The sequence below is a fragment of the Argiope bruennichi genome, chromosome 9, assembly GCF_947563725.1.
Source record: "Argiope bruennichi chromosome 9, qqArgBrue1.1, whole genome shotgun sequence".
Classification (NCBI taxonomy): domain Eukaryota; kingdom Metazoa; phylum Arthropoda; class Arachnida; order Araneae; family Araneidae; genus Argiope; species Argiope bruennichi.
Genome location: NC_079159.1, coordinates 8771487 through 8794695, shown reverse-complemented (window position 1 = coordinate 8794695; position 23209 = coordinate 8771487). Strand labels below are relative to the sequence as shown.

Below are 23209 nucleotides of genomic sequence, written 5' to 3'. Positions count from 1 at the left end.
CATTAAAATAATCTTTCCTTTATGTAATCTTTCCTTCCCTTCAAGTTATTATTTCTACACATTTTAAATATTTTTGAATCAATAAATAGTAAAATTATTATTTATTTATTCATTCATTATTTTCTTTGTTAATTTGTGTACGATCCCTAAAACACGACATCCGACATGATTTTTTCTCTTTGCTAACTCATATCCAGGCATCGAAAAGTGGTTTAAGTCAGCATTTATGTAGTTTCATATCATTGGGACTTTTTGTGATAAAATGCTGAAATTTCGTACATGACCTTTTTACAGGATGTGGCATATTTTACTCACGCAGAATTGCTTTGTACGGGGTTCGTATAAAAATTTAAACTTTGTATTTTTTAAAGTTTAATCCCCTGAAAACTTTAATTGATATCATAGCAATTTGCACCTTTTTTTACTCAACTTTGTAATTTACAGTATATATCTACGATCAATTATATATATATATATATTATTGTTGAATTTATAATCAGAAATTCGGTAAAATTTTAAACTTACATCATAGTTATAAAATATTACAGTATCAAGATTCTTAAAGCATTCCTGTACAAGATAAACACCATTTTTATAACTGAAGCAGAAAATATTTACATTTAATTAGCTAAAACTTCTCATTCTATCTAAATTTTTAAGAAAAATGCTCTGTTATACATTACTCCTTTCTAGGACCATGGGAAATATGCTCCCCACTAATTTTATCAATCTTGGGATGAAACTATATAAGTTGACATAAGTTCTCACAAATTTTTCAGTAAGACAGAAACTTTGATGCTTCAGATTTGTTATTTAGCTATTAATTAACCAAATAAATAAATACATTTATTTAAATTATCTAATAAGCTAAAATAATCACTTTTTAAAATCAATTTCTCAATCCTAATCAATCCTAAAACTAATTTAATACACCATGACTAAATAAATGACCTTTCAAAGGGCTAAGGCACTTTTGCTATGACAGTAAAATAAATTTTGGTATGTTCTGTAAGTTATACATTCTATAGAGTATTTGGATGCATCATATCATACAAAAACATCGTCAGTTCTTGGTAAATTATGTCAATTGAATAACGTCAGGCGCGGTCAATATTTGAAAAAGAACATTGTGGTACATTGAATTTAGATGCAATCATTTCAGAAAGCATATAGTTGAGCAAACATGTCTTTGTAAAATAACAAAATAAGCGGTTATCGCCATAACCCCAAACAAACGGATTTTAATCATTCCTTTAAAATTTTCAATATTAATTAATCATGTGCCGTAACTGTCACCTGTTGGTCAAATTACTGGACTGCACATCAGAAAAATTAACTGTTGTCATAATCACTTAATAAAATAGGTAATTCTCAGGTTTTTCGATTTTTTAATATGCTCGCATAGGTTAACTCTAGTCGGTACGTCACACAGATATAACCATGGTGACGCAAGTACCAGCATCCAAAACGTTACTAATCTAAAATTCAAGAATCAAATTCACACGAGAGTAGCGCTTGACGATAGCTAAACTCGCTAGCCAGCAGAAAGCAACTCAAGGAAAGGAAGAAAGAAAGAAAAAATTGGAGCAGAGGCAATCCATCACTGTTATCGTAACCCACATCTTAATCGAGTATCTGCCTTGGTAATGCCAGCTGGTTGTGGGTGACGGAAGGTACAAAAGAAGGCAGCGAAACTGCCGGCACTAATGGACAATAACCACCCTTACAGAGCCTTGCCAACAATACGAAACCCTCGAAACAAAAAGAATAAACCCTAAATGTTGGCCACATAAATGCCCTGATAGAGAGTGTGTGGAACGCACCCATGAAGAGGGGTGGGCATGGGGGATGGTTGTTGGAGAAGTCAAATTGCTCGACAATTGCCAGAAAGCATAGAGCTTAATGACAGGCAGAAGATATAATTGCCAGCGAAGGGGGTGCCGCGAAATATGCTGTCTCTCTTCTTTTTTCATTCTGAAGGCTGAGGGAATGGAAGGTGTGGCCGTGTCAATTAGCCTCTGTTTGTGTTGGATCTGGAACTGTCGCTCTGCAGAGAAATGTATTTAATGATTGACGATTACAGAAAACACAGATGTCCTTCTGCGCTCGACCAAGCCCTTCCCGCATCGCAGGGTTTACAGATGCATTTAGCCAGGCATGTAATTTCTATCTCGGATTGTTTTGCTCTTTGGTTTTCTTTTTCTTTTTCCCAACGACCCCCGATGCTGTTTTTGCTCTCTGGGATGGACGGGAGGACTTACCCGAGGGTTGTCCCGGGCTATAATCATCGCGTGCGATTGTAAAAAAGCACCGACAAGAACATGTTCTTTGTCGCGAAGGGGGCATAATTCCGGATGATTTCTGACCGATTGATTTTCGGGGAACGTTTCATTACGTGGGGCGATTTCAATCTTCAGGGAAGGCCGGGCCTTATTTAATTCCAAGCCGGTAGGCTTTTCGAACTTGAGGAAGAATGTCGAGTTGCGTAAAGATTGGTTTAAAATTAGGAGTTGTTAATTTATTAATCGGAAAATTCCATTCCGATGTAGTCTCTAGTTCATTATTTCCAGGAGAAAAGAGGACAAAAATAGCCTTTTTAGACTACCATAGCATTTTTCAATTTAAAAAAAAAAAAAAGGAAGATTAAAGAAGGAAAGGCTGGAAATTTTTTTAAAGATATTTTTTGTGCATGTTCAAATTGAACAAATCATAAATTTGCTTAATAAATTAACTATTAGTAAATCTATTAAGCTATACATGGGTATAGATATTAAGATATGGGTTCAGCTCTACTTATTCACATAATGAATGAATACACGTTAATGAAGCCTTACCACGGCAGTGGTAAGGTTGTAAAATCTTAGGCAGATAATAGTTTTGTCAAGTTATTTAATACTATAAAGTAAACATAACTAAATAAATTAAACCAATGCTATGCATTTGTAAAAATCTATCGAATATAAATTTTAAAGAATCCCTTATTATTTATCACTTTTGGCTACCAAGTGATTTGACGGAAATATTGGCTATGTTTAAATTAAATCTCTTACGCATTACTTGATATTCATAATAATCTCAACAATGGAGAAATTGGCCTAATAAAGTCAAGTCTTGTAACATCGTTAAAAACTTAAATATATATTTCAAGTTACATGTTGTACTTAGTGGTTTCTGATTACTCATGTAAAGTGTTCTGATAATCAGCAGAACACTTTACATGAACTTTACAGAACACTTTAATTTTTCCATAGATTTCAACTTCGAAAAAAATTCAAACAATTAAATATTATATAAAATACTGAAAACAGGTTTAATTTCCTTATAACCAGGAAATTTGTTGTTAAAATTCACATAAAAAATGTTTTTCTAATTACGGGTAGAAAATTGTCCGATATTTAAATTAATTTTTTAAACTTTAAAATAGTATAGAAATAAAAATTTTGCTATTATATTTTCGTAAACTACGACAAAAAAACGTTAAAATTTAGAAACATTTTGATTCGATTAAAATTTGAAAATGCCCATTCTTACCTTGTACAATATATTTATGCTTAATATTTATAGCTCTGGATCTAATATTCTGTCCTGTAGAATGCCAACACGCACACACACTTCTTTTCATAATTTCCTTCCATTTTTCGAGCTATCATTAGAAACTGGATTATGAAGAATTAGTTTTGTTCTTAAAAACGAAAAAGAAATGAAACATATTTAGAAGCGATAAAGATGGAACAATCAAAAATATCATATTTAAGCAACCATTTAATTTATTACTGAAATATATACATCATGTTTAAAACAGTGATATCTACAAAAGCTATAATCACAAAAAGAATTTTACATTAAAATTAATCACAGAAACTCATAGTATTTAAAGGGACAGGTCAAGCTGTGTGAGGAGGAGGGGCACTTTTATAGAATACAAACTTCGAAGCCACCATGCTTCCTTTCAAAATCAAATATTTTTATTGATTTTAATTCAATATCTCTAACAGTATTATTTGAGTAGCAATAAAAATGGCAAAGTTTTTAATAGAATGTTTCCATTAAAAAAAATTTCATACTTCTCGTATAAAAAGCTTAAAATTTAAATTTAAAAAAAATTAAACAGCTTAATAAGAAAATTTACAATGCATTTTTAATGTCTTAATTATTCAAAGTTCATCAAGACTGTTAACTTTTGAGTCAATCAGCTGACTGCAAAATACACATAATCACATCAATCTCAATTGCATTTAAAATCATGGGGGGGGGGGGATACTAAGAATAATACTGCGAAATTTAAACGACAATTTTAATTTGAATAGCCGAGCACATAATCTTTGTAAATCAAACTAACGTACAAAATTAGATTACCTTGAAAACACCTCAAAAAATCTTGTTGTCTAGGATGCCTAATCTTGTCTCGAAGACTCAAAGTAATAGACAATTGCCATCGACAAGGTCCTTCTTTTCTCATCATACAAGGTTTTTTTCTTTCAATAAAGAGAAAAAAGACGTTTCAAATGTAATTTTGAATTCACAGATCTCATTCTCCCCCCCCCCTCATTCACTAGGAGTTTTTATGTGTTGACAGAATCTCTGTTTTAGGACCGGTGGATCGCGAGTTTAAGACCGCATTCTATAAAAGATCCACGGTGTATACGAACCTTGCTTGTTTAAACTGTCTTGGATAACACTCCCCTCTCCCTCCCCCCTCCCCCTCTTTGGAACAATATGGAGCTTGGTGGCCAAATGACATCCGCAAAAATAACAGAAGTCTGACTAAAAAAGGCTTTTGTGTACATCCAAAATGGAATGCTACTTCAATTTAACTAAATTCTCTGGCAAAAAATATTCTCATATTACAACGAAAAAAAAAAATGTAAAGGGAAATTTTCTACCAAACTCCATTTGGTAAATACTCTCGAAGGCCACTACATGAAAAATGCTACCAAGAATAAATGATTAGTATACTTAAAAAAGTGAAATGTTTGGAACCACAGCCTACCTCATGAGCATGATATATTTCTTTACTTAAAAATTTCGGAGGAATTAACAACTCTTTGGGCAAAACAATAAATGTAAGTGTTTACAGAAACCTGATATTTGCTGAACAAGACAATAAATGAAAATTTTAGTCAGTAAAGTGAATTCGAATATCAAATCATTTTAATTTACGATAGTCCGTTGCTCATAAGAAAATGGAATTCATTTGCTTTAATGAAAATGAAGTCATTATTAGCAGTAAATTCCTACAACTCAACAAAACCACATGAAGTAGTCTCCTATAAACTCCTCGTATACTTTCTAATAAAGGTGTTATTCCAGAAAATGCCTTGCATAGCACTGGAGCACAGTAGTTAGTAAATATTTACTCTTTGGCGTGAATTTAGCATTTTTACTGAATCTGTCGTGTCATCTTTGGCGAGTGTTTTAGCGATTGATGTGGTAAATAGTATCCAAAAATTGAATTTGTGTTTTAGACGTGTTTTTCCCAGCCGAATGAAACAAAAATTTGACACAAAACTGCATTTGTAGTCACAAAATTCCATGCCAAATATGATATATTTGTCATTGCGTTTTTGAATATTATATTTACGAGCTTCTAAAAATACAAACCTACAGATGATCTGTTGGATTTGGCTCGAAATGCGATTGGTGTCTGCATTATAGATGTTAATTCTGTTTAGCGAATTTTATCCATGTAGCTCTCTTCATTTCGTAATTGTCAAATTAGCTCATATCCAAACAGCAGGATAGACAGACTTCCTCTGAACAGATTTTAGTTAAAATTTGACGGAAATATACGAATTTGGTGTAAAAGAAACCACATATCAAATTTCTTTCACCTAGTATCTGAGTTAACTTTGTCAAAGTCAGACAGACATATGAATATTCTCCAAAATTGTGTTTTCGAAACTCGGGCATGTCTAAAACATCAAAAACTCGAGTTCCATTTTTTTTTTTTTTTTTTTTTTTTTATGATTACAATATTTTCTCAATACTGTGTATACAAGGAAGTAAGGAAAAAAAAGAAAAGAAAGAAAAAGAAAAAAGAAGAAGAAGAAAGGAAAAGATGCCAGAGGACGAAGGCAGTCGCGATACAACAGTGCAATTTTTATCAAATATTTGTTATTACACAATACAAGGCAATCGGCACTAGGCTTCATCTAGCATTAAATTATTTCAGTGGGTATTGAGGTTTAGACTATATCATACAAATGAATTTTATCAATCTCTTTCACAAAGAGCTATCAAAACATTTTTCATGAACTTACCAAAGGCGAATTTTGATAATATGAGCCCGTGTGAGCAAAACATTTTTGAACATCTTACCCCTCCCAATACCATAAATTCGCTGTCAGCTTAACACTGCACCGTGCATCGAATAGATTTTCAGACCACCCAGCGTCCCGAGGCACTTGAAGGAGCCACTGGAACTGACGTATATCTTCGTTGTTATATCAGAATGCCGTAAACTACAAGCAGCAAAACACACCAAATTTAATTTAACAAAATGAATTGCTAGTGAATTATGACATCATTTAATGACTATATACAACAATTAGAAAAAAAGATTTGTCAAATTTATGCAAGAGCTTTGCATCAGAGAACTTTTTGAAAAATTTGGAATATAACATTTTGATATAAAAATGAAAATATTTTATTTTATTCATTTGTTTTTTGAGTTTACTTCCTCTGTCTCTCGCTCTCTCACACTCTCTCTCTCTCTCTTCATTCCACTCTTGTTCGCTCAACTGAGAAGAAACTTTCTGATTCTGATTCAAGGACTTCAAGTACAATTTAACTAGTATCAAATAGTATTAGTAGAAACTAATATCACTGGTTAACTAGCATTGATCCCCTGTGTCACAAAGGTTATGATTCGACTACAGCAATTATTCCTCTTATATGTGATTTGATTTTTAATAAAGTTTTTACTATACAGTAGACTTCCAAATACCCAACGAAATGTGACGGATTGATGGAAGGAAATTATAAGGACGGATATCAAAATAGCCGGATAAACAGAGATTCTCTAAATACCCACTTTAAACCCAACCCATACCATTAAAGCATCTTTTTTTTTTTTTTTTTTTTTTTTTGCACATCATAAAATAGAAGACAGTTTTATGATGTAAAATACATTTGAAGCAAGCTGGAATGTTTTCATATATAATTACCCAAAAAAAAATCGTTTTGAATTTAATTTCGTATATCAAAAAAATTCGATTATGAATCTGAACTTACTTTAATAATTTGAGCCAAAAATTTGACTCAAACATTCTAGCAATCAGCTGAAATAAAGGATTAAAAGTCATATCCTAAAATATTGGCAAGATTATTCGAACAACTCAAATATGCGGGAAAGTTTGAGAGGCCACAGTCCGTTTCTGGGTTTTAAACTACTATTAACACCTTTTTAATGCATTTTTATTTTCTCGTATAGATCGTACAGATCATACGTATACATAGTACGCTAGTAATCGTCAAAAAAATTCGATTTCAAAATTTTGGCTAATCTCCAGGTTTTAGATTCGTTTTTCTCCGTGAGTTCTGAAAACACATTTGTGGGAAATGTCCGTCTGTCTGTCTATCTGTGACAAAGATAACTAAAAAAACTGCTTTGAGCTGAAAGTTAGTATACGGTCTTTACACCAAATTTAGATATTTCTATTAAATTTTGAGTTAAATCTGTTTAGAGGATGTCGGTCTGTTCAAATATGAATTAACACGATAATTACAAAAAGAAGAGAGCTGGATAGACAAAATTCAGTACTCAGATTTGACATCTATAGTGTAGACACTTGTCAAATTTTTAGCCGTATGAGATTTCGGGTGGACTGTCTGTCGGTCTGCATTTTCAGAAACATGTGGAGGCGATAATTCAAAACGCAAAGACTTAAACATATCAAATTCGGTATGGGATTTTGAGACTACAAGTGCAGTTTTGTGTCAAATTTTGTTTCAATCGGTTGAGAAAAATGCGTCTTAAACACGATTTTCGGATACCTTTAATTGCATGATAGTACTAATCGCCAAATAACACGCCAAGCATGACATAATAGATGCAGAAAAAATACTAAATTCAAGTCAAAAGTTAATGTTTCGTAACTATTGTACGCCACTGCCATGTAAGGCATTGAGGTGAATAGCTTATAAGCCAGTTAACAACTACGCTGCACGAGCAATTGCTTTTGTGTACTGGTTATGTTACTGGACTACTAACCACAAGGTAAGGTACCAGGTTCTATCCTCACTCATAGCAATTCGCCACATTGGTGACCTCGGACGATGATCCTTCCTGTTGTGGCGTCATCTGCCCGCAACCAAAGTCGACAGATTCACTTGACGCAGCAAACCAAAAAGTCGTCAGACTCACTTGACGCAGCAACCACTTACCCACACACGCTCGCCATAACGCTTGGCGCTACTCAAATGGGTACAGGCACATTAGACTCAACAGCTAATGAATACATCACCACTCAACCGCCATATCGTTCATGTCATCTCCGACTCACTGGAGAGAGAGTCTGTGGTGAATAGCTTATAAGCCAGTTAACAACTACGTTGCACGAGCAATTGCTTTTGTATACTGGTTATGTTACTGCACAAGGTCCCAGGTTCCACCCTCGCGCATCACAATTCGTCACAGCATTCTCTGACATGAAAAGTTTATTAGAGAGTATGCGAGAAAGTTTTGGGGAGACTATTTCCGCTGTTTTAAACAGTACTTGTTCCCCTTTTTATTTATATTGCTTTAAGATTTTTAATATTCCAACCTGCGTTTATTATTCTATCGAAGACGCAGGTAGATACTTGTATAATCGATATATCGATAAATGTAAACTACAGTAGCTTCTGCTTCATGTGCTCATTCCGCGAATAAAGAATTTTAATAACATTTAATTCATTTATAATAATAACCTAATTGGATAAAATCAATTATATTTTAAACACATCAAAGGAAAAAGAGATAAAACCACTTATCACAGAGCCATCTATGATTTCTTTCAAGAATAACAATGAAAAAAGTCTTCAATTGTTGTTTATCGGCAATTATTCCTTAATAGTTCACTTGTTGTTGTTAATGCGATAATGTTTCAAACAGCCAAATGCTTGACTCATTTTGGCATTTGTTGAAGTGTTTTCTTCCAACACGCTCGTCCCCACCACAATAATCAGAGCTTATTGCTTAATTTTGGTCACAAAAAGCTAGCGATTTTTCAACATTTTCAAAAAAAGAGTCGTTGTGAAATTTTCATTTGCGCGTAGCATTGCTATGACTAATTTAAATTAAATTTTCGTTTGCGCGTAGCATTGCTATGACTAATTTAAATTAAATTTTCGTTTGCGCGTAGCATTGCTATGACTAATTTAAATTAAACTTTCATATTTGTTAATTTCAATTTAATACTTAAATGAATTGTGTTTTTTATTCATTTTGCTTTCATAACTCAATGAGTGGCAATAGTGGCTTATGGCTATTCAACAGATTACAAGCAAGACCTCGCAGTGTAAGTATGCGTTTCATTCGACCCAGATAGTTCTAATCAATATAAAAGAATGTGAAACTCCTCCCGGGGGGGAATAGGTCCTATATGTTTACTTACAAGTAGTGCAAAACATTCCACGATCATCACTTATTAACGCTGTTAGGAAATCAAGGATCCGCCAATTCTTGACAATAAATCTGATAACATTAATAAATGTAGTGATTACAGTAAATGAATATCTTGGTGTATATTTAAATACTTCGGTTTGGGACCAAAAGATTTTTATATTGTTAATAAGCAAATGATAACATGAACGGCGATCATATTAAGCGGCGCCTACTGCATATCAAATCTTGCAGTTTGTAACGAAAGGTAGCTGAGATTAAGATTAACTAGCAGAGTGATCTTCCCAAAATTTTCCTGTATACTCTCTGTTGCGGCATAAATCGTAAATATTTTATTTAAAAGTAGCTAACGATTATTTTAATAATTATAAATTTTATTTTGTAAATAGTTGTAAAATTCAGATTGGCAACAGTGATACTTTTGGAACTTGTTGTTTAAAAACGATGCTAGAATGTTCAATGAAAATAAGTTGATGTAAATTTGATAATATTATCTATATGTAATATTTAGTTTTATAGTACGTTTGTCTGCATTTTATTTTTGTTGATGCACGAACACAACATCTCTAATAAAAATGTTATCCCAGAGACCGCCTTGCATGGCATTGGCGCGCAATAGTTACGAAATATTAAACTTTGGCGTGAATTTATTATTGTATTTGAGTCTGTCATTAACATCCTTCGCGATTAATCCCTGGTATTGGAGTATATGAAAATCGAATTTGTGTTTTAGACGCGCCTTTTTTCATCTGATTGAAACAAAAATTTAACACAAAATTAATTGTAGTCATAAATTCCCTAATTAAATTTGAAATATTTAAATCATTTCTTCTCTAAATTATCGCTGTTTACATGTTTCTGAAAATAGTATTATAGTCTGCAAATAGTATGTATCTCAAAATAGGTTAATTGTCTACACTACAGATGTTAAACTTGTGCACACAATTTCATCTATCTAGCTCTCTTCGTTTTGTAGTTATCGTGTTAACTTATATTCAAATAACAGGACAGACAAACTTCCTCTAATCTGATTTCGATCAAAATTTGTTAAAAATCTACAATCTGATGGAAAAACCGCAAACTAAAATCCATCCATTTAGCTCAAAGCGTTATTATCTTTGTCATAGACAGAATGCCAGAATTTTTTTCGAACTGAGAGAAGTCTAAAACGAGGAAACTCGTCAAAATCTCGAGTTCGAATTTTTTGACGATTACAATATTTTCTTTTTAAAACGTATACGAGAAATTAAAAAGATTAAGAGGGTTTTTTTCCCCATATTTTGATATTTTCAAGTTCCTTATAATCCTTGATTTTAATGTTAGACTAAAACAAAAAGTTATTTTTACTCTTTTGCACAATCTGGAAAAGAAGTGGGAGCAGTTTTAATGTAGTTATAAATATATTTTGCCTATAAAATGCCCTGGTCACTTTTCGCTCTCATCAGCAAACATAGAATTTCACCAATATTATATCAAAAATAAAAATCTTTTATATTTAAATAATGAAAAGAATGAACTTGCAAACATATTAAAAAGCAAAAAATTATTTAACAGAAATAAAATTATTTTATTTTTTAAACATTTATTTTTGCTATTAGTAAATTCGCGATCCTTTTCATATTACGTCATGTACCCATGGTTAATCAAAATGAAACTATTATTCATAAAAATTGTAATTAAAAAGAATTTTCTAAATTATTTGTAAAAAAAATAGGGACAACCCTTCCCAAAAGCGGTGGCCAAGGCTCTCACTGGACCCCTACCCCCTTGGTCACCAGGATAACATTTTCTGTATTGTACAAATAAGCATTAATTCAACTTTCTAAATTTTTTATTACACTGATTTCTTGCATATCACCTAAATAAATTTGATTGTGAATATGAAGAATAATTACAGAATTTAAAAAAATTCCTAAACTACAAGAGATTAAAATTAATGATAAAACTTGTTGTTCCAATACAATATGCATGTTAAGATTTTAATATAATTGACGATTTCATCATTTCTAATTTTTGATGGTTTAAAACCATTCCATGGTCATGAGAGTTTATGATTTTTGTACCCAACATTTATTATTTCAAAATATTCGTGATTTATTATTTGTCTTCGATAATGTGTATTTCTGTCTATTCAGTTTATGCTTATGCTTTTCTCAAATTATGATGTACCTCAAAAATAAAGAGATTAAATTTTGATTGCAAGAAATGCATACTCTGATATTTAAATAGACTTGTTTTCACCACCAACTTGGCTTTAAAACTGATTTTAAAATTCATCCATCTATGCTGTTGCCATTTTTGATACTGAATTCATATATACAAGATGTACTTGTAATGTATATATAATATACATATATATTATCAAGTCTTCCTGACAAATAGTCTCTCCAATGGTGAATTTAAGCCAAAATTTGATACATATCACAATTTCAGTGATAAATCAAAATAAATGTCATTCATCTAGATGGCTGTTTTTGCGAGTTATATTCATATATATCTGGGTGGACAGTGAAAACTTTTCTATGACAGATTCAGTTTAAAATTAGACATTAACATTTTAATGCAAGATTTATATATTGCATTTTTTTCTTCTTACTCGTTCTTTTTATATACCTTATAAAATTCTTTTTATGTAACTTATAAGTATCGATGAAAAAATATTGGAATTAATGAAAAATGGAAGTACAGATTTTAGAAAAATGCCTCTTGCAGACAAATTTGATAACAATTAACAATATTAGTATAGGGGTCAAATGCCTGCATTAGTATTTTATATATCTAGATAAATGTTTTTTGAGATGTTGTATTTAGAAGTATGAGCATAGATTCAACACAAACAAAATATCCATCAATAATTTGAATTTTTTCTGGTTTTATGAATTCCTACTAAAATATAACTGAAATCATTTTTCTTCATTCTAAGCAAGCTACAAGAAAGAATAATCTTCGTATAATTAAATATATCTTTTTTGCTCAAATCTGTTATTGGAAAATCTATTTGTTGGATGTCTATTCTTGTGTAAATGAACTTGATCATCAAAATAATCACAATGACTAATAAACTCAAAAGTACATTAGATGCAAATTGTGTATTATGAAGTTTTGTAGCACAATTGTTGTGTTAAAAGCAGTATAGTATTACAGTTGTATTATACTGTTTATTAAAATTAGTCCATTTATCAATAATGTATTATTTATTGTAACGGTTGAATATTAGAAGTTTTTTTTTTATATTTATATTTTTAAATTGTTGTTTTCTCTTACTATACTCATTTTTAGAGCTAGTTTATGTTAATTTCTATGTTTGGGAAATGGAATTTCAATGATACAATTAGCTTCGAATTAATCAAGTTCTCTTGTTTGTAATTGTAGAATACCATACAAAACAATACTATATACACAAATAAAATAAAGTACATATTTGATAATGCTTTATTCAGAAAAACACCAAAAGACATTGACATCATTAAAGAGTAAATAAGTAGATTAAAGGTTTCATTTGATTTGATTTGTTTATTTCATATAAATTATTTTAAAAAGAAATTTTATTGTTATTTTTTTTTTACTCCCAAAAATATGCAATAACACTTCAAATGAGTACAAGAATCAATAGTTACAAAAATGTTTAAACACAAAAATTCAAAAAAATCTTCTAATTCATACTTTAAAAAAAAATATTAAATTCACAATCACAATTTGAATAACCGCAAGGATTTATTCAAATCATTCCTTACAGAAATGAAACTGAGAAATGGAACACATGAATCGATAACAAGGAATGAAATATAATTAACTTAAATTCTAAAATCTTCTAAACTACAGACTAGTTAATCACATTTTAGTTTTAAAAGCTATTTTATACACTTTATATATCAGATGAATGCAAATGCCATGATTTGTTAAGCAATTCTTTAGATCCTATATGTAAGTTCTAGAAAATGACTAGTATTAAATCATGGATTTTTTTTTTTACTATGACTAATTTTTATTACAGAGAGAATTCTTTTTTGTACACTATATTTTAGAAGAAAAAGATAGATCATTGCAAGATGCAATGTATATATTATACAAAAAGTTTATGAAGTTGGAACAATTTAAATTATAGCTATTATATTAATACCATAGATTATATTTTTACATAGAAAGAATAATACTGCTTATAAAATGTCTGACAAGACTAGAAAAAAATGCCTTATGTTAAGTTAATAAAGAAAATATGAAGAAAAAAGTACAACAATTCATATAAAAATCAAGTAAGGGGGAAAATATTCAATAATATATTTTATATACTACCAAAAAAATAAAAAATACTATTTCTAAAAAAAGACTATGAGACTTCAAACAACTTTAAGACTTCTAGTCCAAAAAAAAATAAAAAAAAATAGTAACATTTAGATACATGGCACAATTAAACCAAAAATATAATATACTAAAAATGATCCCTAAGAAAATACTTTGTCAAAATTTGACTTAGAACAACTCATAAACAAAGTAAGTAGAATAATACTTTACATTCACCTATCGAATGATACGTGAAATAAAGTGCAGCACACGCACTGAAAGATTATCAAACATTATGGAAAAAATCAAATCAAAACAAAGAGAATTTCATACAAAGTTTCCAATTTTCGAATTTTAACAAATTTATAAAATCATATCAGACAATCTTTCAGCTAGTATGGATAAACTTACAAATTGGCACAAACAAACATTTGGTATATGATGGAATTAGAGAGACTTAATAAGTATAAACATATAGCATAAATTAAGCTAATAAAGTTAAACTACCATGTAATCTACATTCACATATAAAATATTTTGATATTGTAAATGATAAAAAATAATATCCAGGGTATAAAGATGCATTTTAAATTAAACCAAAAATTCAGCATTATGCTAAAAGCCTTTCTTCTAATTCATTTGTTCAGTAAAATTTAAAAATATTAAGCATTTTAAAATCAAATATTACCAAAATGAGATTCTATATGTCTGTATATTTAAAAAAAGAAAAAAGGAAGGAAGGAAAGATTCATATCTAAACCCATTCAAAGATTTTTTTCCCCCCGCAAAATTGTAATTATCTCTTAAGTATACTGATATAAAATACACATCATAATTAAGCATTTGAACATTCTTATCTCTATTTAATAATTTAAAAACATTCCAGTGAAATAAAAAATTAATGAAGATACACATCGTTAACAATTACAGAAAAATATATTAGTAAAAAAAAGAATATTAACTGATGTATTATGATCATTTCAATAGTACTTTCTTAAATACTTAATGTTGTGTGAAGCTTAATGTAATTTAGAACTCCAAAGTTTAATTTAAACTTATACTCTAAAGTATTTTCATCCTTTAATAGCATTTTTAAAACAAATAGAGTGGATAGTTTTATTGAAGAATAACTTTTATTATAGATAAAATTAGATCAATTATTTCATAGATGATATTAAAAACAATCAATGAATATTAAAAGTATTAAATTAAGTAGCACCAATTTATAGATGAGATAGTCCCTTTACATGATCCATCATGTTCCTACGATCTCTCTAAACTTCCCATCATTCAGATCATGACTCTAGATGTCATTTGCAGCTGAAAAGACTGCATGACTCAATTCAGTAAATAGTATTTTGATTAATTTGAAAAATTTTTAGTTTCAAGGAAGGGGAAGGAGAGATTTCCACATGATGGTTTAAAATAAAAACATTCCATTAAAGAAATCATAAAACAGGAAATGAAAAGAGCTTTCAAAAATTTTACAATGTTTTTTTAAGGAAAAAAGATTGAAAAAAGTACCTGCATTTTAAATGCAGAAATATATACTATTAAAAAGAGGGGGAGGGGGTTGAAATTTAAATTTTATTTTATAAATATAAGCTCTTTATGCCAAAAAAGAGAAGATCACAAATAAGTAGAAATTATAATGACATAGTTATTATAATACTAAGTACACAAATTAACTACAATCGGTACAGATTAAGTAAATATTTTTAAAAATGAGTACTTTATTAGCATGCTTCTCAAATCTATTAAGTATTTGAAAGTACAATTAAAATTTAGGCAAACTTTTAATAAATAAGCTACAGTAAAAACAGAAATATTAAAATATGATCAAACTTAAACTAACAACCTTGAAAGGAGAATTAAACAAAAGAATAAATCAATCAAAACTTTAACACTTAAAACAATCCTTAATATATTTTCACGTTTCAACAGGAAACATTTAATAGATAAAACAACTACTTTAAAACATCATAAAAAATAATAAAAATACAATATTTCAATTTAATAAACTAATCAAATAAGATTTCAGAATTTATTGGAGGTCTTAAATTTTATCTTGATTGCTTGCCACAACATTATGATAGAAATTATATTTTAATTCTTTAAAAGTAACATCAATGATTTTTCATATATCACACAAATAAATGCATTTGAAATTTGAGTTCATGTGCTATCTTATTTCATCAATAGAGCAATGTTATATAAAACTGAATTAATAAAAATTATACTTCAGAGTTCAAAAATTAGCACATGAATGATAAAATTCATACACCACAATAATCCCTCTAATCAATAAAATAAGATCCAAATTAAAATATTTTATATTCATCTACTAAAAATCTTCTCAAACATTAAGTAGCAAATTGTAAACAAAAATGTAAATATTCTTTTAGTATAAAAATGATACTAAATCATAAGCATTTTAATGCATCAAATCTCATTTAAATAGTATATTTTAAGAAATATCAATTTAAAATTAACTCTATGAAAATTAATTTATTGATTCACACCTACACAGTTAAATTTCATTTCAAAAAACAAAAAAAGAAAAACTTTAATTTATATGAATATGCTCCAAAGTGAGCAATTATTTGAAAATTATTACAAAATAATTATGTTTTTAACAAATCATGAATTTTTCCATGTGCTTTGGAATAATATATAGATTCTGTTAATTTTTGGAGAAAAAATTCTTATAGTAGAAAAACAGAATGACATTTTGCCGAAAAAACATCGATCTTAAAAGTTTACAAACATGGACAATATGCTACATACTTTCCTTAACCAAATTTTTTTCCAATGGTTTATTAATAGAACTATATAAAGCTAAATTATGCAGAGTATTTTTTTTTCTTTAACAACTCTTATTGAAGATCTTAAATTACACAATTCAAAACTAAATAACTCAATGTTTCAATCAAGAGTGATTCTGGAGAAAAAAGATGATTCCGATATTAAAGATATCAAATGAGTAGAAAAAGTATCCATATTGGACTTCACTGTTGTAAATACTTCATAAAGAATATGGTAAAAAAAGTAATTAGTCCTTAAAAATAATTGAACTCTATATTTAAACCACTGCTATAAAACAATGCCTAAAAATGAAATTTTGTAATATGTACTAATAGGGGAGGAAAGTTTGTGCAAACAGCATGCTCTTGAAACACAGCAGGCACTCTGTCAAACTTTTTTGATTTCATAAAACACCCAGCTGTAAATATTATTAAGGAAAAATGTACATAAAATGAAAATACAATAAGATTATTTCACATAAGATCATTTATTTCTTGCACAGAAATAGTGATATTAAAAGTAATATTTCATATTTCACCATTTTTAAAAGTTTACCCCCTCGTACCATTAAGAGCAATGAATCTGCTATATTTAAGAAACATATAATTAATATATGTTTCTTAAATATAGCAAATTTAGATGGAAAAAAGGAAACAAAATGTAATTGCATTCTATATAAATGAAATTAAATTATACACTTTTTAAAAAGTAAAATTTGTTTTTAAAATATAGGAAATGTATACCAGATATTTGAAATCATATATATAATAGCCTGTATAATTTTTACCTCAGTATCTATTTAGTTTTAATGTAAAACAACGAAATTTCAGTAAGAATTCAATGAAATTTAATTAAGTAAAATTACAAGTTTTAAAAAAAGCATACAATAATTAATTTAATTTCTTATCTTCATTACATAACTTTTATATTTGAATTACCTCTCCTTCTATTATTTATCATAAAAATAATAAATTAAACATACAACATACATCTATTAATATATCAAATTTTTACTTGTAAATCAAATTTTTGAAATAATGTTAAATAAATTGCTAAAGATAAAACCCATTATTTCCCAATAAATAGGTGTAAATTGTAGGTAGGTTTAATTATTAATGTAAATAGGTTTAATTATTAATAGGTTTAGAAATTTAGAAGAAATAGGTTTAATTATTAATGTAAATGCTCAATTTCAAATTATAAACATAATTCAGCATCACACATTTGGCCTTTTTTTGCAAACACCATTTTCAACCTCCCCAAGGTCAATTAAATAACTTGGATGCTACTTTAAAGATTATATGAGAAAGCATCAGATCACTTGCCTTCATCCTAAGATTAAATTTAAAAGGAATTAATAATTCTAGGATATGATAGTAATAATGAAAGATGGGCAAGCCTGGGAAAGAATGACCAAGGGTTTCTAAATTCCAGTATAAAACGTAATAGAGAATTATCCTGTAGGCCACTAGATGACCTTACCTTTTTCTAGAGGTGTTTTTAAAGAATATGTTTTCAGATAAATTAAAACAATTATATTAGAATAATAATAACTGTTATATTATTTAATATTATTAAAATGTATTTAATATTAATTTTAAAATACTTATCTGCATTCATAGGATTATCTTCATTTTAACAATCAGACATTCAAAATATAAAGTTTCATTTTAATGTGAATCAAGATATACAATTTGAAAGAAATGTGTTACAAATGTGAATGTAGAACTGTGTTAAGAAATGTGTTACAAAACTTAAAAGTATTTCAAATAAATAAAAAAAAATTATTCCATTTTTTAATTTAAATGATTATTAAAAATTGTTCTATTATTTAAATATCTTTTATTTTATTGAAGAAACAACCTGATCAAAAAATATAAATTGAAACCAAATAAAAGGATACTTTTCCATGAAAGATGGCACATAAGCAGAGTGTCTCTGAAACGTCACTTTTACTGGCAAAGTTGAGAGCATTGCTTCATAAGTTTTCAATGCTTCTACACAACTTTCACCAAGTGCCTGAAATAAAATCAATTTTAAGAAGAGAATACCAAACAACATCACAAGCACAAAACAAGAAGAAAAAAAAGAGAGAGAGATTGGAAAAACCATTTTCTATTATCAGCACAGATATAATTCACATCATTAACAATAACGCAAATATTATGATACACAAACAAGTGCAATTACTAATATAATGGAAAAATTACTAAAAATTTAGATAAAATTTATAGTAGAAAATTTTATGTGAATATGTATTACACACTAGAAACTATCAGTATTAATTTCCTCCCTATGAAACTTGCTATTTTTCTTTTATCTAGATCAAAACTTTTAAAATTGTAAAGTCAACTAGAATATTAATGAAGTAGGAGTTTAGTTCAAGTTTTCTGATAATTCTAAGACGAAAACAGATGGGGATAGAGGGGGGGGGGGGGGGATGTGACCCAAGTTAAATCTGATCAATTATTTTTAAAATTCATATTTTTATTTATCATTTTTCTTCTCTTAGAATTCAATGCTAATTTCTTACCACTTTCGCTATACAGTTTCTTTCCTACTTACTCAGTATACATTAAAATGAAGCAGAGGTCTCTCCTATACCTGTATATTCTTTTGTATTCTTTAATGAGTCTATATGTTTAAATAGCAAATTCGAAGAGTAACAAAAAATAAACTGAAAACACTTCTAAACAATCTGATCCCTGATTCAAAAGAATTTAGGCTACACTGTAAGAGGAGGAAGAAATTCACATTACAGCACTTTTATAAGGCAGAAGAATTTATTTACATATATACAAATAAAAGGAAGGAAAAAAAAAAAAAAACTTAGTAAACAAATTACTTCAATCTTATGTATGTATGTTGCTCTAAACTAAAGTTCATTATTCTATCTTATATCTCATTTATTCCATATGTTAAAGACAAACTTCTACAAAAAAAAAAAAAAAAAGAAGGGGGATTATTTAAGAATCCTTGATCTTACAAATAACTAAGAAAACATTTTCATTTTATTTTTTAGTAGTTTAAATTACAAATAGGTAGATTTTTATTGTCATAAATATTTACTTAAAAATATTTGTCAAATAATTACAGAATAAGGATGTGTTGAAGATAAAGCATTCATATTTAACAACAAAACATGAAAATTCGAGGAAGAAGATAGAGTGGTATATACTATAAAGTTTATTCCACTTTATAACAGGATAGAACAGAAGAATATGGAGCAGCAGAATTGTTATTTTGCATATACAAAAGAACCAAATATATCAAAGTTTACTAATATGTTTATGGAAAACAATTTGCTTCTTATTTTGTCACAAAAAAATTACTTTATATATATATATATATATATATATATATATATATATACACACACACACAGACGCTCCAAGTCAAACTCGGACATCAAAGAAAAGATACTAATATAATCACAATTTGTTAACTAAAAATGATAAGAAACTTAGTTAAATAAACTTTTAATAGTATGTTTATTGCAATTAAAAAAACAGATAACAAAAATTATTAATTAATTCATTTTGATCAAAAATTATGGCAAAAAGCAAAACAAAAGAAAAAAATAATGCACAAGTCAAACCCAGACGGATAAGATTTTAAAAACTAATTAATATTTCAAATAAATTATTGTTTTGCATGCAAATCCTTGTTTTTTTTATAACCATTTTAAAATACTTAGACACAGATTGCACAAATTTTTCACAAAAATTAATTTTAATATTTTCTCATTCCTGCAACAATACTCTTTTTTAATTCATCATTACAAGAATTTTTCGATTCATCTTTATGCATGTTCCTGAACTTTTTTCTTTAGGTATTCCAATAAATTTTAGATGCAATTTATATCAGGGCTTTGGGGTAGAGTGTCCATGAGGCGAAGACAATTATATAGAAGCCAGGAACGCACTCGATAAGCTTTTTATTTCCGAATCATTATCCTGATAAAAATTTGCAAGTTGTGGCCAAGAGAAAGTTTCAGTACACATTGTTGCAAATTTTCCTTTAAAATTCTCCCTTCAATAAAATGCAGGGTTCCTGTGCCAGTAACTGAAGACAACCCTTGATCATTACTGATCCACCACCATGCTTCACAGTTGCTTTTAAATTTTTTTGTGTGAAATTCCTCCTTTGATTTTCTCCAGACATAGGGCTTGCCATCGGATCCAAAAATGTCGAATTTTCTCTCACCAATAAATAAGACATTTTTCCAATAAGAAAAATTCTTGTTTTCGCATTCTTTGCGAATTTTAGTCCTTATTTTGCAAATTATAGTCTTAGTCTGATTTTGCTTACTTATGAAAGGTTTTTATCTGGCTTTTCCTCCATTGAGGTCTGCCTTATGGTGCACAATTTTTTATTGTTGATTGGCTAAATTCTTTTCCTAATTCCTTTTCAGTAATATTAGATAGGTTTGGTGCACTAAGGAACAAATTTGCTTTTAATTTTCTGATTAAATATCGATCATCTGCTTCTTTGAAAATCTTATTGTGGGTTGTCTTAGGCATATTTTAAACCTGATTATTGGTTTTAAAGCATTTTAAGATGTCATTAAGCGTTGAATGACTTCTGTGGGCAATCTCTGATATTTCTGGTACATACTTTCCATCAGCAGCATGCTTAATAACCAATTTTCTTAACCTAATGCTCGTTTGACCTCCCTCTTTGCCTTGATATTTTAATTAAATTATTATTTAATTCCACAATAAATAAAAATAATACAATTGGGAAATTCTCCTGAAGAATTACAACATTAACTATAAAGGTGGCAATAATTTTTACTTACGGTTGCAATTATTTGTTGCTTAATTGCGACATGTGCGAGTTTGGCTTAAGAATTCTTGTTCATAAATTTTAATTTTATGACTAAATTTTTAATTACAATTTATGAATTGGCCCTACTTTGTTTTGTTTTTAGTTGTAGAATAAATTCACTGTCAAAAAAACCTTTTTGCATTTTTTTCTAATTCACTTTAGTTAAAACATTTTGCCAGAACAAATTTTTTTCCTGTGGTACCAAGTTTGGCTTGTAGCGACTGTATATATATTTGCTACCATTGGTTTGTCAAGATTAATGATCAATAAAATTTTAGTTAAATATTTCTTGTAACTTGATCTTAAAAGATTTTTCAGCAAAATATATTTAAATTTTGATAGGTATACAATTTCATATATTATTTTAAGAGCCTTACAACATTCTATTCATTTCATAGGGCAGTTCCCTTATTTTCAATCAGCTGCTTTAAAATTTGTAAAGAAAACTGAATATATTCAGCTGCTTCTTGCCTTTAAAAATATAACCATAAACAATGCAAAAATTTTGTTTTTGTTTTTTTAACTTTGTGTTAATAGTATTTTAAATATAAATCTTGATTCTTCTCAGCATCAAGTAAATATATCGCTTGCTTTCCTGAAATCTGCTTTGACAATAATGATTTTTATTATGAACAAAGTGTAATTTCAGTTTTGTACATTTCATCATTTTTGTATTAATAACAGTAATAATTCAGATTATAAATCAAAAATGAAAAAATATCTGGAACTTCTATAGTGAGGCTTATCAATAGCTTTGTTTATGTTGTTCTTCCAGAATTCTTGCAGTATTCTTATTAGAAAATATGTTTAAAATATTTTTTATTGTAAAAATAATATTTACGAAATTGTTAAAATGGTATTAAAAAGTTAATGTTTTGATTTTTAAGATGATGTAAAAATCATTTCAATGATTTCAAGCAATATTTTCAAAAGTTATTCAGTAATAAGCAAAAAAAAATGATTAATTTTCAAATGAAATTATGATTAAAATGGAAAAAAAAAATCGTTCTGGGGTACACATTTCTATTCTACGAAGTATATATGTGTAAAATTAGTAGCTTTAGATCAAATGATCTAACCAGTAGACTAATTAACACACATACATATATCTTTATTATAAGCAAAGATAAAGATGGAATAAAAATATATAAAGAAGATAAACTATTATATTGTTCACTGCTACAATTTACACATTTGTGTATTGCATTATGGTAATACACAGTCATAAAAATTTATGTAATGTGTTAAATGGCATTAAAATTGCTATTAGCAATTTAAAATTTTAATAAAGCAGAAAATATTATCATATTTGTGATACACTTCTTCCTATGTGTACTGTTTCACCATAAGGGGCAAAAAATGATCTGGTTTCATACAAAATCTTTTTTTACAATCTCCAAATTAGAAAACAAAAAGTAATAATAAATATTTATCAATGAAAAAAATTTTTTTAAGTTAATCGAAAAGTTTGATTTATTTATTTTAAGCTAAAATTTTGATTTCTTGGTAAATTTTATTTAAAAGTATTAAAGAAGTAAAATTTAAAAAAAAAAGGTACTATGAAAGCATTTATTATTTAACCCGAAATTATAATCCAATTTATGTATTCTGATACATAACATTATTTTAATTAATCCAAATTAAAGTATAAAATATTGTCTGCATAAAAAATTATATCCAATATGAAAA

General features: G+C 28.4%; 1 protein-coding gene across 4 annotated transcripts in view; it reads right to left on the bottom strand.

Annotated features, from left to right (window-relative positions):
* Positions 1 to 16527: 16527 nt before the first annotated feature.
* Positions 16528 to 23209, bottom strand: part of LOC129985265 (spermine synthase-like) — an 87415-nt gene continuing 80733 nt past the window's right edge. For all 4 annotated transcript variants that reach the window (XM_056095232.1, XM_056095229.1, XM_056095230.1 and 1 more), the window contains exons 11-12: positions 18594 to 18709; positions 16528 to 17108 (exon numbers count right to left, since the gene is read on the bottom strand). In XM_056095232.1, the coding sequence (XP_055951207.1) occupies positions 17078 to 17108; positions 18594 to 18709 (147 nt within the window). In that variant the 3' untranslated portion in view covers positions 16528 to 17077. The remainder of the gene's footprint in view (positions 17109 to 18593; positions 18710 to 23209) is intronic.